Source organism: Echiichthys vipera (assembly GCF_963691815.1).
Source record: "Echiichthys vipera genome assembly, chromosome: 7".
Taxonomy (NCBI): domain Eukaryota; kingdom Metazoa; phylum Chordata; class Actinopteri; order Perciformes; family Trachinidae; genus Echiichthys; species Echiichthys vipera.
Genome location: NC_139832.1, coordinates 12,050,218 through 12,070,219, shown reverse-complemented (window position 1 = coordinate 12,070,219; position 20,002 = coordinate 12,050,218). Strand labels below are relative to the sequence as shown.

Here is a 20,002-nt window from a genome sequence, read left to right as displayed (position 1 = left end):
GGTCTCGGCTGGATGTGTGGTGCAGCGTGGTGGTCATCTTCCCTCAGAGACATGATCAGAGCGCTGCTTCTCTCTAATGATGCTATTCTGGGCTGACTCACCTCCCAGCTGACAGACAGTGCTTTATTAGTTTCTTCAGGATAAACGTCTGCCTCTCCACCCCTTCCAAAGCCACATCTCGAGGGTCACTGACGGCATTGTCCTTTATTTGGTTTATTTATAAACCCTGTCCCTGTGCCTCGCTGAGCTTCTCCACACACCTGGCTGTGCATGGCTGATCAAATTGATTGAGCCAAACCTCTGCTAACAATGTGCGCTCAACAACAACAGCAGCGTGCCTTGAACACCTCAAATCCAGTCTTATCTTCTTTTTTTAAATGTCGTCACAACTAATGTCAAACATATCTCTGGCGTCAAATGTCAGCTACCCAATGCGCCATGTTGAGATAAAGGATATGTTTAGACAGTTATGAAATCCTTTATTGTGCTTGTGACGTTATCAAAACAAAAATCTATATTACTCTTTCTCTGCAAAAACTTGACAATACATGTAACACACAAGGGCGCTACATAATGCATATATATATATATATATATAACTTAATAGTAAATAGTACTAAATAGTTTGACAGAGCAGCCGAGAGCCTTTAAAACTTTTCTCAGTACATATTATTGTGTTATTTTTATCTTATGCAGTCGTAAAAAAAAAGGTTCAATAATTAAAACAAGTGTAAAGGTGTCATATGCAAAGGAGAGCAATCCTGTCTCTGTAACAGGGTTTCGAAAATGCCACTGTGGGACCAATATGTCAGATTTTGAGAGACATAAATGACGCGGATCTTTATAGTTGTTTGTGATTGAACTCGATCGACTTACTTTTCACAAGTCTACAGAGAGAGAGAGAGAAAGTGGCTGCATTTTCACCATGTTTTATGTTTGATATAAGTCAAGGGAAGTGTCCAAAGAAAATAATAATAACTCTGGGGAGGCCAAGCAACAGCATCAGTCGTTTCAGGAAGTGCCACCCAACAACATATGTTTGTGTTTAACCAAAATCTCCACTGGAAAGCATGAAATATTCTCAGTATCTAAGCTACTTTGGGATTAACTGAAAAGAGGTCGATCGTAGCGATGCTCCTACAGAGAATTATCACCTGAATCTGCAGCTTTATAGAGACTCAACTCATTGTTTAGTGATCTAGCTCACAACTTTACTGTTTTGGTTCACTTTCACGGCTCTCATTGTGTCATTGTGTCAAGGAAACACATGGAATTAAATCATCATAAATCAGCACATTTGAGAGGCGATTTCTTTTGTCCAGGTCCGTTACAAGTGTCAGACTAGTATTTAAACAGGGGATGGGTAAAATGATAGAGAAGCATTTTTGTTGTTGTTGTTGTTGTTGTTGTTGTTAACATAGCCTACGTTTATGTTCAAAACTTAATGCCCATTGACAATTTTTCACATTCACACAAACTCTTAAAATCACAGGCTAGTTTGGTGAAGCCTAAAAAATGTTACTAAACAACCTTTCCGTACATTTTCTAGGAGTTAGTCTGTGCCAGTCTGCACCTTGGATAGCAGCTTAACAGCTCTGTACTGAAGGGCATATGGATGATTTGTAGAGAACTATAGACAATGTACACAATGTATTTTATTAAACAATATATATTTTTACATTTAATATGAAAGATGAACAGCCATTTACCTGCAGGGCAGGTTTTTACACACAGAATACACATTTGATTGTAATATTTACACCTCATTGTGTCATTTTCAGCGAAAAAGCTCTAAAAATCCACTATGCACTACCAGCACAGAATTAAATGGCAGACAGGCACAGTTCTGGTGAACATAATGGAACATTTAACAGAAAAACAGTGAATATTGGACTATTCATCAGGCAGACATAAACATGACTCAAGATGAGTTGCTCCCTAACTGCTAGATGTGTGAAATAAGCAACTGCTTGCTAACAAGTTCACCATATCAACTTTAAAGATGATTTGTCAATGTTTGTGCATTTTTATCAACGGGATATCACGCTTATCTTGCACAGCCGCTGAATTATCACAATAACAGGAGATCACACCAAAATTGTTGGTTAACATGTCACACGAACATCCATCTTCTCAGCCTTCAAGTAGGTGATTGTGAAACAGCCAATCAGTATCCTGTGAGGAGCTACTGGCAGTTGAGGAGGGAGGGGGAACAGTATGGTGACAATGACACGTATGCCGACTGCTCGTTCAAAACAACGATGGCTGCTCCTAAAGTGGTTAGCATAGATGCTGCATTAGCATCCGTTTGATCAGAACTGGTGAGTTTTCTTCACTGAAAGAAGAGAAGGGTTTTCTCTCTTCTTCTGATTGACTTAAGCAAGCGTTTGTTAGACAGATGGTTTATCCAATCACCTGCCAGGTATGTTTTGAATGTGCCTGCCCTTTCCCAATCAGTTTCCAATGACGCCTTCTCAAATGGTTCTGTGAAACAAACCCTCTGATGAGTCAGATTAATGTTACATTACATTAAGTTTATTCTAAATCTATTAAAAACAAAGTACAAGGGAAAGAGAAAAAAGCCCGGCTGTATCTACACATTCACTGGTTATTTTGGGTTGATTTTTTCTTTCGGATGACCCCATTCAAGTACCATCCAAAGTCCCTCATGGATTGAGCTCTCTAGTCGGCTGTCTTGGATTGGGAATCCAATAAATCATCCCTAAAAATACACATACAAGACATTGTTCCCTTTCGCTGACTAGTTTACACCGGTAACATTTCAGTTGAGGCATTTGGGCTTTAAAAGAGCAATTAGATCAATAGTATCAGCAGGAGGACCAGGAACTCAGCATGGCTACTTACATATTTATTTAGGGCACATCCCCTCCATCTGTGCCTGTGCCAACAGCTACACTGTAAAACAGCCATGTCTTCTCATGACTGTGGAGGTGTAACACTTGTAATTCAACAGATATTTAACTGGCACCGAAAGGTTCATAACCAGTAAAACTTGAATTAACATTTTCCAATTTTGCCAATATTCCTACATTTAAATTGTAATTGTCAAGATCACAGTGGCTGAGAATAGATTTAAGTTCTGCAGATGAAGTGGTTTTTGATAAATCGCAGGTTTGGAGCTGTGTAGACACTGCGCAACTGCAGTGTGTGCAATTGATTTCACAGTGATGACCCAAAATCTTCCTCCCCTGATATTTACTTACCAATTTAGGCACAAAGATAACCCCAGCTGGCTGTGAGCACAAGATGAGTGCATATTTCTAAGAGAGCTGTACCCAGAGCAGTGATAACCGTGCCAAGACAATGTCTTCATGAAGCTCAAAAACACCTTAACTGCTGTTTTGTTGCACAGCCGCTGCAGATTATGCTTTGGGACCATTTTGGCAAGGCACACTTGTACAGTGAAAAGCTTGGTGAACCCTTTGATCGGCGCTAACGAAATCAGATTCCCACTCCAATCAGCATTCAGTGCATCCTATTGAATAAAGAGTAGCATCGCAGGTTGAGTCTGAGGGCAACACACAGCTAATGTGCTGCCAGAGGAGAAAAATAATATGGTTGTCAATAGAAAAATCACTTTTCTTTATTCATTTCTGAAGTGTCTTAAAATGAAATTAATGTTTTTTTTTATGTCTTTATTATATATGTTTACAACACATTCAATTTTATGTAATAGTAGAATAAATAGATTTTACACTGTACAAGTTACAAGTTCTTAACTTAAACACAGGAACTAATATTTACACAATTTCTGCAACATTCGTCAGACCTTGTATTAAGAGGAGTCACAACAGGAGAGAAGATGATAAACATGAGTCACCACATTGTGATACTGACACAATCGTGCCATGGAAAACATCCCAGCACTCTGGGTGTCTCCAACGCCACGGGATGTGTGTCTTCGGAAAGGCGGCTTAAAAGGAAAAGAGGATTGTAAATCCTCCAGAATAAGACCCCAACAATAGTTATAAAGTTTAAAATTAGCATATAATGAAACATCAGGGATGTGGTGTTAAAATAAATAAAGCAGAAATATCAGTAAGCCCGGAAGAGGAGCAAGAGGAAAATGAATTTTATATTCCCCCCTGAAGCCAGTTTTGAGGTCAAAGCAAAGATGAGGTTGATCCAATCCTTTCCTTGTGTGACCCTGCAGAATGAAGTAGTGCCCTGGTTTAGCTCCATAGTGAGCAGATAGGAAGTCTTTATCTGGACAGCGCAGTATACCTTTGAAAACCTTTCAAACGCAAGACACAATGCCGTCATCCGACCACACAACATATTGCTCTCAAAATGTGCCAACTGGAGCTCTCACTAGAGCCAAACTAAACACAATCCTCTTCACACAAATGCTGGGAGAGCCCAGAGTAATGAAAAGGGCCTACACTTCACTTCATCCTCGTCTGCTCAAAGACTGAATCATTAAAATGATTTGTTGTTGTTGTTTTTGGTTTTCTTAGGATTTGGTAGAGACCAACAACCTAAAAAAGGGACTGAATATTAGACTCACATTCATCAGGTAGCCAGAAACACAACTCCTAATGAATGATAATGTTGCTCCGTGTTTGCTGGATGTGTAAATAAGAAACCGCTTTGCTAACACATTCATCAACAATATGTCAGTGTTGTGTTTTCATTCTCCAAGAGGTGAGAAAAGAAAAATCAATAATTCAATAATAGCTTTAATGGTGACGTATGGCTCTGATGATGGTTTCAGAGATTTCATTCATATATGATTAGTTGGACATCAAGCAGCTCATGTCCACTTCAGTCTGCATGAACGTTTATTGCCACATTCTGTATTGTATTGTCCCTTTTATATGTTTCAGAAATTAATATGAATTCATATTTAATTTGACTTCATTTGGCTTCTCTGTACAGAAGTTGTTTTTTCCAATGATGGTGTCATTAGATATATTCTGTCCAATTAGATCACATTTAAAGTAAATTTCAGAATTTATTTTCTTATTTTCACATTACTGTATTTAATGATGCCTGTATACGTATAAGGCCCTGAAAACCTATTTTCTCAATGTGCTATAAGAACACAGAACTTTCAGCTCAGTTACAAACAGATTTGGTTGTTTTTCATGAAGGGTTTATGTATTTTGTGTTTTGATTGAAATGGGTGGGACGACGATAGATAAAAAGGTTATGTATGTTTCGGCGCGGTTATAAAAATTGTCGCAGTCCCGATGGCGCCGATTAGAGTTTTTAAAGTTGGGGTGGGAAGATTTATTTATTTATTTATTTTTTTTCATCATTAGGCAAAGAATTCTCTTATAACTTTTTTCCAAATTCTGGGGGGGGGGGGTTTGTGCCTTTTCCAGAAAGCTTTCTACCCAAGCTTTAAAAAATGCCCGTTGCCTTTTTAGTCAGAAATACTTAATGTTAAATATTTAAATTTGAAACCAAGACTTTTTACAATAGTTTGTTGAATAAAAGCATATTCCATTCCTGTTCCACAGATGACGCCACTCAAGCACTGGTCTAATTGAGTACAAGAAATTTCAGTCTGTTTTCTGTACATCAGGCCTACCTGCTTCCACAGCTCTCTTAGTGCACACTTCACAGCTTCATTGCACCTTCTGACCTGCTGAATAATGACTCAAGTGCCTGGCTAAAATAATAACAGCAAGCTCCATCTATTTTGATTCTCTTCATCTTACCTACAGGTCAACTGGGCAGCCAGGATTTAAGCTCTCAAAGCAGACTCTCTCCTTTAAAACCCTCTTCTGTGGTTACTAACAATTAATGACATTTCAATGCTTTTAAAGTGACTGTAGATGAGTTTGAAACACACAGCATCTCCGGCTGCTGTGTCTACTTAGAGAGGTGAACTCCCTCTGGGATGTGGAGTGCTGTGAGGCAGAGATAACTGGTTCTTATCTCGATCTGCTCAGTCAGGTATGAGAGCTCCTGGCCCAGGGGAGCACAAGCGGGGATCTCAGCTCTTTGGGCCTCACAAGCACACTGGGAACCAGGATGGAGATGGATTTTCCTTCTCTTTAACTTAGCGCTGTGTATTTTAATTATGCCTATTATCTTCCTCGCAGCAAGTATTTTTTGCCAACAGGCAAGCAGCCAGATCACTGTGGTGGTGTATCATTGTCATGCCTATTTTGAAATAAAATCAGACAGGAAGAGGGATTAAAAACCAGGAGAGTTGTGACTCAAGCAGAGAGAGCCCTCGCTCGCTCTACCTCCTGTTGGAAACGCTGATACCAGTCCTGCCTGGTCTGTGTGTGCAAACAGCAGGATACAAACACAAGCAGCTCAGCCAATTGTGTCATCTAAACCATGGATTTTGAGACTAAGAGAGTATGGGAGAGATACACAGGTGATACTATGCTTTCAACACCGGGATGCCGATTTATTGGTTGTTAAGACTTCTTGTTTGCCAGAACATGCAGTCATTTGACATCAACATTTAAACAAAACAACATCTTAAATATGAGGTAACCTTTAGGTCTGTTCAGATCAACAACTGCTTATCGACACGACTATGACTGACTGAACAATATGGAAATTTTAACCCATGCAACTGTGGTTTTAGGGATGGTAATGTTAGTCCGTTGGTCTATCACTTTGGTCCAGACTGGAATACAACAACTCATCAACTTTTGGATGGACTGGCATGAATTTTCATACAGACATCAATGGCCCACAGTATAAGTCCTACTGACTTTGGTGATCCCCTGATGTTTTTGCTTGTACCATTTATGGTTTTGAGTGAAATGTCTCAACACTTATTGACTTATATTAGATAATCATTTCTGTAATTCCTCTGGTACCCATAGTGCCATCATCAATCACCCGCCATGTATTTTTCTAATCAGTTTCTAATGACGGCTCCTCCTCTGACAAATCAGGTTATTATAATTGACCAGATACCTGCAAAACTGAAGACATTCCCATTATTTATTGCTTTACTAAAATGGTAAACATGGAATGCTAAACATCAGCACCGCTATGACTAAGTAGGATGTTTAAAACATAGCATTTTCAGTCTCAAACTGGATACAAGAGCAAACCAGAAAGTATGCACGAGAGCGGTTAATCTCTGAGGAGTTGGAATGCATTCAGTGTGACAGCTTTCATTGTCTCACAGCTCCTTTATTTTAGCACCAAGCAATAATTACTGACTTGTGTTTGTCCTCTGGTACCTGCCAGCTCTTCCCACCTCCTAACACAGCTGATCAGATCGAGCTGCAGCAATGCACTTGTCCCATTTTCTTGCCACTTGCCACATTTTCTTATCAGGAACCTGAAGACAATTCAGCTCTCTAAATCTCATTTCCATTCACCAGTAGTTTCTCATTGGAGCAGGATTATGGCTGATTAAATGTATTAGAGAAGATATATAAAGAGATGTAAAGCTCAGACTACTATAGGTCTATTCGGTTCATTCAGTTGATCAGTGAATAATTATGCACCCAGTGGAGCATGATTCAGTCTTACATTAATAGGAGGCAGGTAATCTGCCTTGCAGCCATATTTATGAAGTTTCAGATCTATTGTTAGTTCTGTCACCTAGAGGACTCATTTTGCAGAGGCCTGGATGATCCTGTTTGGTCCTGTCATGTCTGATTCTGCAGATGAGCCCTGACATCCTCAAGGATGAACAGGAATGATTCGACGTCACTGACAACAACAGACACAGAAAAAGCTCTTTCCTCACCTTGTGCTGCAGAGGAGGTGTATTTTGGTCAGAGTGCCTCATGTGTCAAAGACGTCACAGTCTCAGGGGTGTGAACCGCGAGCAGTGAAGTTCTCAGAACATCCACTCATCCACGCTGATGTACCCACATACTCTCACAGACCAAAACTTCTGACAGATGCCGCTCTGAAACTGTGATGAAGTCACAGCTCAAAACACTGAAATTTATTTAAGTAGCGTCAACGTTTTGTAACTTATTCTACAAATCTGTAACTAATACAGTTATAAAATACTATAAATGCAGTTATTAAAGGTTTAGATAGAAAGAATTTTAAAACACAAAAGTGTTGAATGCCCAGCAATCATAATACACATCAGTAAACATCCCTAGATGTTTATTGATGCCTGTGTATTTTCTCTTTAGTGTTCCATTAGATACCTTATTTGATAGCAGGGAGAGTTTCTGCTGTCCGCTCGATGGGGAGCAGACGCAAGCTTTTGATTTGGTGGTGTGAACAGAGGTGTGACAGATCCTTCCAAAGCATCAATTTTGCCTCTAAGTACTTCTGCAGTTTGTGAGGCGGCTGTACAGAAGCCCAAACTCTGCTCGAAACTGCACATGATAAATTGAGGAAACACTTATCGATTTAGAGCACAGGAGGAAACACGATCATGAAACATGAAGAAAAAAGTGGGAGCGCATGAGTGTTGGATAGTGATGTTAAAATTCATAATGATGTTAACAGTACTGTCATCTGTGGATATATCTTGACCACTTGATTACTGACAATACTACGCCATTAAGGCGCCTCCTATTCCAATATCCCATTAAAGGCTCCTTTAACAACTCCTAATAAGTGGGGTACAGAGTTGATAAGCAACCAATTATGAAGCTTCAGGCCTCCTGCTTCATTAGAAGGATGTTGAGCTAAAACAGAAAATTCAACACGGAGGACATCAAAGTGCCCACTCTGCAAAATGAGTAACAAACTCCTTATTAGATATGCACCAATCTCCTAGGATACAGCCGACATACACAATGATCACCCAGCAAAATTGTAGCCTGTATAATGCGCTTGAATAATGCTTTTGAATAATGCTCTACTCAATTACTGCAAGGGCTGGTGCTGGTTTGCACCACGAGATGTGAAAGAACAGAAAGAGAGATGAGGCTGAGGAGGAGTGAAACCATTTCAAGATTCCGAGTATGAGAAAGTATCACTTCTCAATATGAAAAGATCAAAGTGTCTGAAAATGTGTTATATTTCCTGGGACATAATCATGAGTGGATGAGTTTGAAAAAATAATAATAACTTGCAGCATATGTGAGGGGTGGCAGGTTTTTAAACTGCACTGGAGGCCTTTTTTTCCCTTAATCTGCAGAGGTAGGAGGGAGGCATGGAGCAGTCCGGTGCAAGCTGCAGCAGGGTTCATGCTAGTTTATCGCCGTCGCAGCCCACACATCCGCTTGATACAATCGCAGAGACACCAAATGCCATGAAAATGTCAAACTCCGGCACAGAGGAAGAAGCACAAACAACAACAGAGGATATTCACTGTGGAAAAATCAACTTCTGTGTCGAAATGAAAACAGAGTTGTCAAGATGGGAATGATGGCCAGGATGAAAAAAGATCTCCCTCGTGAGTTTTTTATATGAAAACAACTTGTGTGGATTTTTCTATATCAAACACAGCAGCAGGGTGATTATGACTGAAGAATGAGATTAGCGCTGCAGGACAGTGAAGATGTATCTGCAATCTATTCAAATACCAAAATACAGTTCTCTAATATTAAATAGTCAACAACATCGTAGAAAATGATATTCTGTAGGTCATTATTCAGTCCTCTAAATGACAGTTTGACAATTTGGGAAATGCACTTTTTTTGCTTTCTTGACAAGAGTGAGATGAGAAGATTGATGCCATTTCTGTACGCTAAATACAAAGCTACTGCCACCAGACGGAAAACTTAGCTTAGCACAAAGACTGGAAAAAGGAGACGGACTGGACAGAACCAAGCATTAAGGTTATGTTTTTCAAATATTAGTGTTCCCTGTTTTATTTTGTATTCTCGCCCTGTGTCTTGTTTCAGGTAAATTCTCAGCCTGCCCAAGTGTATTTATATATAAATATATATATATATTGCTCATTATGTCCCTAAGAGGACAAACTAATAACTACTTTTATGAGTAGATTTATTTCAACATAAATCTGTGTTTTACAAGATCTATTTTACAAAATAAACTAATCTGTTGACAGCCCTCTTACCTACCCTGCCTTGATTAGTTTTACCCGTCCTTCATTACCCTTCCTCCCTTGTGTATTTAGTCTGTGTGCTCCCCTTTGTCCGTCAGGTTGCCTTCGTTGCTTTAGTTTAGTTTTTCCTAGTGTTTTATGGACCTATTGAATCCTCTCTTTCTGCTGGTGCCAGTGTTTTGGTACAGTTTTTTATGCTAAGCTAACTTATGGCAGTCCAAGCAATGTGTGCTCATCAGAGTCAGGTTGTGTTCATTTTTTTTGATGTTTTTGTAAAATATTCAATATGTTGGTTTTGACCGTCGACCCCGTCAGAAAGGTTTGTGACAGTGTTTTGAAGTGTGAAATGTGTTATTAACCACCAGCCAATTCAAATTCAAATCAGTGGTTAACAACACATCTTTCTGTAGTGTGACAAACTCAGATTCCACTTGTATCATTGCTTTACACACAATGTTTTTTTTGTTTTTTTTAAATGATTCATGATTATATTGTTAGTCAAAGTGTAATAATACAAAGAGTGTGACATATCAGTACAAACATTTCTCAAAGATGCACTGATATCATTTAGGCCAGATATTTAATCAGCATGAGATTTTAAAATATAAAGATGGTCTGGTTACAGGATGATTAAATCCAGCTTTTATTCATTGGAGTAGGTTTCCTGTTGCCGTTGCTGTTTGGGAGACATTGTGATCCAACTCTAAATTCGATAACTGTTGATAACTTCTACATGTACTTTGTTAGACTCTATAAATAGTCTCCAAGCTACTGTAGTCGGTTGAGTTAAAAACCTCACAATGCAGACTGAAGGAAAGGTTATATTTAGAAAGGAAGGGAGGAAGCGGAGCAGCTGCGATGTAAGATATCTGAAAATGGAAACTGTTCCCAGGGGTGACAGCGCTTATTCTCTCCACTTTAATTATTTATTTTCCCTTTAATAGACCGCCGATGACAGCATCATTGGGGCAAAGATCACGCTGTACGAGGACTGCTGACGTTCATGTGGCTCCCAGTGCTAATCAATGTGACTAAACCAGTGAGCTTGGGTCTGGTCCCTGGTCCATCATGCCCGTGTGGACATTAGGTCTGCCCATGATACAGGTCATTTCCAATCAAGTGCACAAAAAATCCACATCATACACCATTTAAATAACAGTTGTACTTTAGGTAGTCTATGCCCAACAGCACTGAGGCAACCAGTTCTTAGAACAAAAACTGCATATGTTGCAGGTTCCTTCAGAACATCTGCTCACTTCAAGATATCAAACAATACTATATAGAAGTATTTTACATAAAATAATATTTTTGATTCAATCAAGACCAGATTTTTGCACAGACATCCCTAAAATAAAATATCTCTTGAATGGGGGTGATGTATTCTTTTGACTTGGATGGCAACTATATGTGCTGTTTTATAAAACCACCTTCTCAATGTGACATGTAAACAACATGTCCCCCGGGGGCTGAGAAGGCAATCACAGGTGAGAAATCACTGCCAGCATTGATGACTGGAGTCCTGAGACGTCAAGTATTTGGATGGGTCATAAAGTGATTAGTCCCAGTCTCAGAGGAAAAGAGCAGGGGTCAAAGACTAATGATTGGAATTGGTGGTGGTGGTGGTGGTGGTGGTGGTGGTGATGACGGTGGTGATGGCTGCTTACTTGTGCAAGTGGGGGGAAAAACACTTCCATCCAAAAGAATTTGAGTAAATGCCACTAAAGCCTCACAGTCCTCGGTGGAATGTTATGTGTCTGATTTACCTGTTCCTTGCAGGGCTGAGAACATCGCTGTTCTCATTAGAAACTGCTTCTGTGCTGTCTCATAGCAACCTAAAAATAGAAATGTCCCTATTAGGCTGTATAGCTGCGATGGCTGCTACAAGTTTTGGCCTCTTTAATTGTGCAGTAAATATATATATATAGAGAGAGAAGTGTGAAATATGTATCTCTTCATTTATTGAGCAGTGAAGCCAATCAGAGGCACACCTGGTTGGAGTTTTGCATAAATAAGATCAAATTATTAGGTGATGCTATGTTATGGAAACAATCAATGCTTGTAAAATATGATATCTGATTCTAATGTATAAGGAAGAATGAATGTACCATAATGGCATTTCCTGCCAGAAGCAGTGTGATGGTGACGTAGAACAGATTCCTTTGCCATATTTTACAGCTGAATTGTCTTCCCTGTGCCCTTTATTACATGGCAGATAGGGAGCCTGTCTTTATTCTTCACAACTGGCACTGATGTTCCACATCGCAGACAGATTAAATCTTATTTATAGCACAGGCTTACTATGTGAGGCATGGATTCACACAAGAAAAAACAAACATAAAAGACTGAACAGCAACAATTGTTATTCCCTCGTTTCCATAATGCTACAAATTGTCCTTTGAAATGATTCAAATAAAATACACACACGCAGAACATGTACATGTATTTGGGATGTGCTGCATATATGAAGATCAGGACAGAGGTTTTTCATCAGTAGCCAGTTATTTTGGTCGACTCTGACGTCAAGAGATTACACGTTTCATTCAACAAGCAAGAAAGTAAGTTATTTATAACCCGCAACATCTCCAGGTTGTGATCCTTGAGTGCGCAGTGAAAGGAATACTCCCCATTGGACTGATGTAGTGAGCCTCCATAACAAAAGCCACACAGCTCATGTGCTATGGTGCCAGAGAGGTACGGCGCCCTGTAACCTAAACTAGGACGCGTCGATGGGAACAGTCGCGGCTGAAAAATTAGGGATATTGCGAATAACTGAAACAAACTTTCTCTTTTGAATCCTTAATTTCCCCCCGATTTCTTCCCTCTTACATGAAAGCGATGGATACTTTGAACGTGGAAAACCTCTCTTCTGACCAGGTAAGAGAAATAGCTGACATTAAGTTGCTCTGCGAAATGATTTAACGACCAAATTATTAGAAACGATGGTTAATTCATTCAACTTTAGTTCGTTATCTTGCGACGCTGCTTTCTTCATCTTAGAGGAGGCTGGCAAAATATATTTACCTATTACATTATACTTAACATAACATGTTTGCAGACTATGATGTCGTGTAAATCAACAATTACATGATAAACAAAATGTCAAATGCAGGATTGAATGGAGAATTAGACGACAAACACATTTGTAATGGAGCGCTTTTCTGTCGCCAAGTTATCCAAAATGAGGACCATGGACAGCGACTCTTACGCCTCACAGGGTGCCGATATTTAATGTCGCCTGTCTAAGCAGATGGTTGTCTCTATTTTGATTTTAGGTATAAAAAAAACACCTTGACGTACATTGGTTTAGACATATTTTTTGAAAATGATGAACAAGGTTGATGTTTTTGCGCACTTACAGGCTGATGGGGGCTTTGGTTCGTCGTTCTTCGTCGCCTCCATAACTATGACGAAAAAAAAATGTCTTGACAAAGATAACAAGATAAACTTTGGTTTTTATATATCATGTATTTGTTTGGACATCTAACAGGTGATGTCCATGCTGTCTCCTGCTTAGGCATGAGTAGTTTCCACTATCATCAAAACCTTTTTTTTACGAATTACTTTTATCTGAAACATTATATAAATGATATATTTTCCATATCAGACATATGTAACAGTAAGTTATATTTACAACCTTTAAGTTGTAACAGACTGCCACCTGCTGGTTGTGATGATTTGGTAACACATGACAGGAACAAACGATATGAGTCTAAAATGACAAAACATTTTCAATGTTAGCTGAACTTTATTCAATGATTTGTTCAAAGGGCTGTGAGCTGTAAGTTCAACACCGAGAAGATCCGTGATTGGCTGAGAGATGGCAGATATACTGGAGCTGCGGACGGATGGAAACTCACTCCTGAAGGCAGTATGGCTCAGACGCTTAAGACTAACCAGGCTCCTGTTGGAAGGAGGTGCATATATCAACGAGAGCAACGAACGTGGAGAGACGCCGCTGATGGTGGCCTGCATGTCGACTCACACTGACCAACAGAGTTCGTGCAAGTCAAAACTGGTGAAATATTTGCTGGACAACCAGGCAGACCCCAACATACAGGACAAAGCTGGAAGAACAGCTCTGATGCAAGCCTGCATTCACAAGGCTGGACATGAGGTGGTGGATCACCTGCTGAGCAATGGAGCTGATCCCAGTCTGGAGGACAGGAGCGGGGCCTCAGCCCTAGTCTACGCCATCAATGCAAATGATAAGGAGACACTGAAACGGCTCTTGGACGCATGCAAAGCTAAAGGCAAGGAGGTCATCATAATAACCACAGACAAGTCACCATCTGGCACAAAAACTACCAAACAGTACCTAAATGTCCCCCCATCACCAGAACTGGACGAGAGGTCCTCCCCAACATTCTGCACCTCTCCATCTGATATTAATGTCACTGCATCCCCCACATCTGAGGAAGAGCAACAAAACACAGTGTTCAGTTTTCAGACTAAGCTGAAAACATCTAGCTCAGCTTCAAAGCTTGCCAACGGGCCCACGTCTCCAACACGCCGAACCGCAAACCCCAAACGTGCACGTTTGCCTCAGCTGAAGAGGCTGCAGTCAGAGCCTTGGGGTCTGATTGCACCCTCAGTCTTGGCTGCAGCCGCCGCCCATGAGGAGAGTAAGAAAGCCAGCTCTGATGACGATGTTGTTGCAGGAGTAAATGGACTCTCTCTGACTAAGAGGTCAGCTTTATCTCGACAGAGCAGTGTGGATGGGAAGGACAGCTTATTCCCACTGGTGGGCGAACAACCCTGCAAAATGACAACCTCGCTATCAGTTCCTCCTACATCCAAAGCGTCATATGAGAGATCTCTAGGCCAGCACCAGCCGCTGGCACGGCGCAGTACTGTGCCCACAGAGCAGGAGAGCAGCAGCTGTAGCAGTGGACTCGTCAGTCTGAGAGACACAATGCATAGGAGACGTCTGGGGAACGATCACTATGACTCAGACTCACAGCTCTACTCAGACTCTGCTATGTTAGACTCTCCTAAGATTCCAGTGGAGCGAAGAAAACTTAACACTTCTCCACTAGCGATGTTGACCAGCTCAAGAGAATCTCTAGACAGCAACGCCAGCCCGTCCTCTCCCAGCACAGCACACAGGCGTGCACCTGGCCTCCTGGAGAGGAGAGGCTCAGGCACACTGCTGCTGGACCACATCTCCCACACCAGGCCTGGCCACCTGCCCCCTCTCAACATCAACCCCAACCCCCCCATTCCTGACATCGGGGCTAGTAGCAAGCCCTCTTCACCTCTGTCCACAGGTATTAGATCTATAGCTCCTGTAGCACCAAACACACCAAAGAGAGGTGGCCTCAAGTCCAAGAAGAAACTTGTGAGAAGGCACTCTATGCAAGTGGAGCAGATGAAACAGCTTTCTGATTTTGAAGAGCTGGCGCATTAGTTAGTGATGGTGTATATGCAGCACATATTGTGGGAGTAGAAATGTTAACATAAAATTGTCAGAAAGTAAATCCGTAGGTTCAGATGTGTAGACTCACAGCCATCTAGATGTTGAATAATGTATAATTTATAATATATATATAAATATTGAATCTAAGCAATATAGATAGACTTCCTCCCTGTGTTACACCCAATCTTAAGGATTATTCTCTGACATCACAACATCTGCTGTATATGTATAACAGTTTTGAATGTAAATGCCAAGACACGGTACTATTCCTCTGAACTAGCTCTCTTACATGAAAATGTAACGCGTAGGGAACATACAGGGTCCATTTGTAGCCAGCAGGCCACTTGAGTGCACATTGTGCATATGTAATTAGCACCATTAATTGACTTTCTTTTGAAAAGAAATATGTGATGCACTTGTCTGAGATGTAGCTTTGAGTTAGGTGAAAATTGACTGTTTGTAGCAGATTTGTACAAAGTGCCTTCAAGATAAAGAAACCTAAAAAAAAGTGGACAGATACATTTAATGTATTAGAAGCATTTTTAATTCATGATGATGTAACCAAAATGTGTTTAATTTCAATATTGTTAGTTTCTTGGACTCAGAATACACGTGATGTGAATGAATGAAAAATATGCCTTAAGAAACAGGTACAACGATGGGCTATGTATAACAGCACTTTATTGCCCAGAAGGAAAAAAAAATGGAAATGTTGCTATTAACAGTGTTACAAAAACCTTCAAAGCACACACAATTCTTATATGATGAAATCGAGTAACACTGAATGACATTCAAGCCCTTAGTCAACACAGACATGTGAAATTTGTCAATTAAAATGTCATTTCACGCTAATGGCAATCAACACTAAAGATCGTACAGCTTCCATGTACCTTACCTGTGAAGCGTTGCTTCTGTTTAAGAAAAAAAACAAAAACATAATGAAATCCATAGTATTTTTGCAAGTAGTTTGTTGTATATTCTGAATAAATGTCTATCACTTGTGAATTTCTGTCTGTTTACTCATTTGTCACGTTAGGTAGGAGCTCAGCTGATAGTAGCCACACAGCTGCTCATTAGAACGAGCGCTAGTCCTTCCTCGGGCCACTTGGCAGTCCTTTGGAACAATGAAGATGACGATCATCATCGATGTCACTGTGATTATGTCAGACAGACCATAGAGGCACTCAGATCCCACAGCTTCTTGGCAGCTTCATCATCCAGACCCTGGGGGGCCGCTGTTTTAGGGGCGCAGTCGCTGTAATCAGTGCAGAATTCAGTGTTAAACATGTGAGTCGATCCGTTACTACTGTGCTGATTTAGTCAGAAGAGCATGTTCTCATTCAGGATACAACAATGGATAAAAATGGGAATCACACAGGAACTTACAATACAGGGATACTGCACTATTTTGTTCCAAGACATTGATGGCAATTTAGACAATTCTGTGATAAGCATCATATTGACAGGAGACAGGAGAAAAATATACCACTGCCAGCCAAATAGATTCCCCACAAAACAGAATAAATTCATGTTTTGTATTTATTAGCCTCAAATTCCCCATATTCCCAGAGTTTGCCTGTTTGTCACTAGGATAGACTACAGAAAAACTACTGGTTCCGATTTTCATGAAACGTGGTGGAAGGGTAAAGCGTTGGCTACAGAAGAACCCATTCAATATGGAGCAGTTTCTGAATCGCAGGGTGAATGCATTAATTATTATTCACTTTTGCTACCATTGTGATATGGGGCATTTGTGCTGCATTCATGTGGTGTCAGAATAATGGAATATTCCACATTTTGGAATAGGGCATGCCTTGGTGGAGACCAGTGCTCTCTAAGTCCTTCAAGTCTTGTTTTGTTATAGAGAATAATGCACTACTAAAGCACAATATCCACTGACTTGATAGGGCCCTTCAGTTGATACCTGTTTAATTAGATGACCTTGATGCCCAGTCATGAAAATCATCTCTGTGCTAAAATCTATTTTTTTTTTAAACAGATCAATATTTTTCACACAACAGTAGTTATATCAAATGGCTACTGTGTTGTATGTGTAATATGAAAGGGGTCACTTCCAAACCCAAAGATAATTATAATCCCCTTCAGCTCTATAGGAACCTGGCTTTTAGCTTAGTTACCCTCTCAGGCAGCTGCAAAAAGCTCTGATAAGCACACTGTATGGTACCCGGCCTGCACCAAACGGCAAGTTTGTGACCAGCAGGTGTGGAGCATTTAGCAGCTAATACTGGACAAACATTCATCAGCAAAAGAAGTTAACAGGGGCCTAGCACCACAATTGACTGGACATGACTTTAGTAGAACATACAGCAATATGGGTGCCAGTGTATCGCCATTGAATCTCAATATATTGAGCTATTTTGTATAGTAGCTACCATTTACTGATTTACATTGACTAACCTGTAGTAGAGTCCACTTTCATTCTGCAGGCTTTCCTCCACAGCGCAGTAGATGGTGGTCTGAGCACCTTCTGTTGGAGACTTGATGAGGAACATGAGTGGTGTATATACAACTCTCTTCCACAGGGGAATTGTAGGCCAGAAGTGTCGGCCGAGCTCCGTCCGGATTACTCCAGGGTGAAGGCTGTATGTTGTTACTCCGGTACCTGCAAAGTGACAAGACATAGGGTACAATGTATCCACCTTATTCACACAACTTAAGAGTATACATACTGCATGGTGTCTTGTGTGAGGTATAGAAGGGTTTTAATACCTTGCAGCCTGTTTGCCAGCTCCCTTGTAAAGAGGACATTAGCTAATTTACTTTGTCCATAGCTTTTCCGAGGGCGGTAATCTTTCTCCTGATGTATGTCATCGAAATAGATTTGACCTGTTGAGTCAAAGCAGTATTCACAGACGCGGTGTTTAATATCTTCACTGAAAGGAATGGGTTAACATCTCTTGAAGTGAATTAGGAAAAGAGAAAAACGGCACCTCTTTCATGAGCTAAACTGGAGACGTTGACGATGCGGCTCGGAGCAGACTTCTTCAGGAGATCCAACAGACAGTTTGTTAAAAGGAAGTGGCCCAGGTGGTTCACACCAAACTGCATTTCAAAGCCATCTTCAGTCTGCCATTTTGGACAGCTCATAACACCTAAAAGTATTTTTTTTCAAAGTCTAAAAGCGGTTGGAAAATGATCACAGCATCAAGGTTAAGATGTGATTTATGCATCTACCTGCATTGTTGATGAGAACATCCAGCCTCTCTTCACTCGCTAGGACATCTTTGGCTAGTTGTCTCACCGACTGTAGAGACGCCAAGTCCAACTTTTTGACCACAACGTTTTCATTTCCGCTCCTCTTCCTCACCTCTTCTGCAGCTTTATTAGCTCTGTCCATGTCTCTACAGGCCAGAATGACTCTCGCGCCTGAAACACAGAAGGAAATCTTGTATTTTTCAAATTAAATCAGATATTTAAAGGCTACAATATGAAACATGGATAAGTGACTAACCCCTTCTAGCCAGGTCAACAGCGGTTTCTTTGCCGATCCCAGTGTTTCCTCCGGTGATCAAGATGGTCTTTCCGTCCAACGAGGCCTTGCTGCGACACACTCCACCTGCCATCCATTTCTTCACACCAAAAAGTCCCACTCCTGGAAGAGAGTCCACACAGTTAAAAAACCTCTCCAGCTTCCATAGACAACTGAGGAAACTATTCACAGGACTGCAGCTTTCTGTTTTGTCCCAAAAATATTATCAAATGTCAAAGTTTTAAAATTCAAACTACTGGCAGGTATTTATGAATTACAGTAAACGTACATATTTCAAGCAAAAATGCCAAATATTTTCGTCTTCTCCTCAAAGTAAATCATTTTCTATTTCCTAATCACTCTACATGGTCTTCATGAAAACAAGTTATTTTAAGATATCAACTTTAGATCTGGTAAAATAGTGATGGCCATTATTTTCAATATTTTCTAATCCATTCATCAATTGACTTCATGACTGGAACACATTTGTGTATTAGACTGATTCTACAAAAACTGTACCAAGTCTTTTTGTGTTTATTGTCAAATGAATCCGTCTATATGTGTCTATTAATAACATAATTTACATCATCTACCATACAGACTACAATCAAGGCAATGGTCAAATCAGACAGATACCTATACTGAAACTGCACATTGTTCATTCAACCTATGGGCTAGTTAATTTGCAGTTTTGATAATTCCGTTATTACAGGAGAACAAAGCAGAAAAGGAACATGTCAAATGATTTCCAAAAACAAGTTGTTTGAATTTTAAATTAATACATTTTGACATTATGTATATAAATAGCACATACACACAGACACACGAGTCTATCAAAGCTAGTGGTTGTAGGTTTTACCTGTTACCGTCACCACAGCAATAGTTTTCGGATACTGGAAAACAAATGATCGCATTGCTGTGAAGGTCTGCATTGTCCTATATTTTTACAGTATTTAACTGAATTAAACCTTTCCCTGTTTATGTCCGATCACAGCGTCCCCACTGTATTTGTGTTTGAATACGGCCTCTTCCTTATTATGAGTTACAAAAACACCGCAAACTAGCATCCAGAAATGCCCTTAAAACCAGCTACATAACACAGTCTTCCTCCAGGAAGTACCGCCTACCGCCAGCCCATAGACGATTCCTATTGGTTCTTAAT

At 40.3% G+C, this 20,002-nt stretch overlaps 2 protein-coding genes across 2 annotated transcripts; one reads left to right on the top strand and one right to left on the bottom strand.

The window, feature by feature from the left end:
• Positions 1–13,751: 13,751 nt before the first annotated feature.
• On the top strand, positions 13,752–15,341 carry ankrd34c (ankyrin repeat domain 34C; the record flags this gene model as incomplete). The annotated part of the gene is made up of 1 exon (XM_083917196.1): positions 13,752–15,341. The coding sequence occupies one exon, from the start codon at positions 13,752–13,754 to the stop codon at positions 15,339–15,341; it is 1,590 nt and encodes a 529-aa protein (XP_083773322.1).
• A 709-nt stretch (positions 15,342–16,050) lies between these two features.
• LOC310949343 (retinol dehydrogenase 13-like) lies at positions 16,051–19,796 on the bottom strand. The gene is made up of 7 exons (XM_083916771.1): positions 19,700–19,796; positions 18,823–18,963; positions 18,546–18,737; positions 18,302–18,463; positions 18,081–18,197; positions 17,769–17,973; positions 16,051–16,605 (listed from the first exon to the last, which is right to left on the bottom strand). Exons 1-7 carry the CDS (start codon positions 19,770–19,772, stop codon positions 16,509–16,511), a joined length of 987 nt encoding a protein of 328 aa, XP_083772897.1. The 5' UTR covers positions 19,773–19,796; the 3' UTR covers positions 16,051–16,508.
• Positions 19,797–20,002: the final 206 nt, after the last annotated feature.

Excerpts from the sequence above, each read along its gene's own strand:
- LOC310949343 (XM_083916771.1), bottom strand. The coding sequence starts at position 19,772 with ATGCAGACCTTCACAGCAATGCGATCATTTGTTTTCCAGTATCCGAAA. Across the intron at positions 18,738-18,822 it reads TGTTGACCTGGCTAGAAGGG|GCGCGAGAGTCATTCTGGCC; the intron begins GTTAGTCACTTA and ends TCTGTGTTTCAG. Across the intron at positions 16,606-17,768 it reads GAAAGTGGACTCTACTACAG|CGACTGCGCCCCTAAAACAG; the intron begins GTTAGTCAATGT and ends CACTGATTACAG.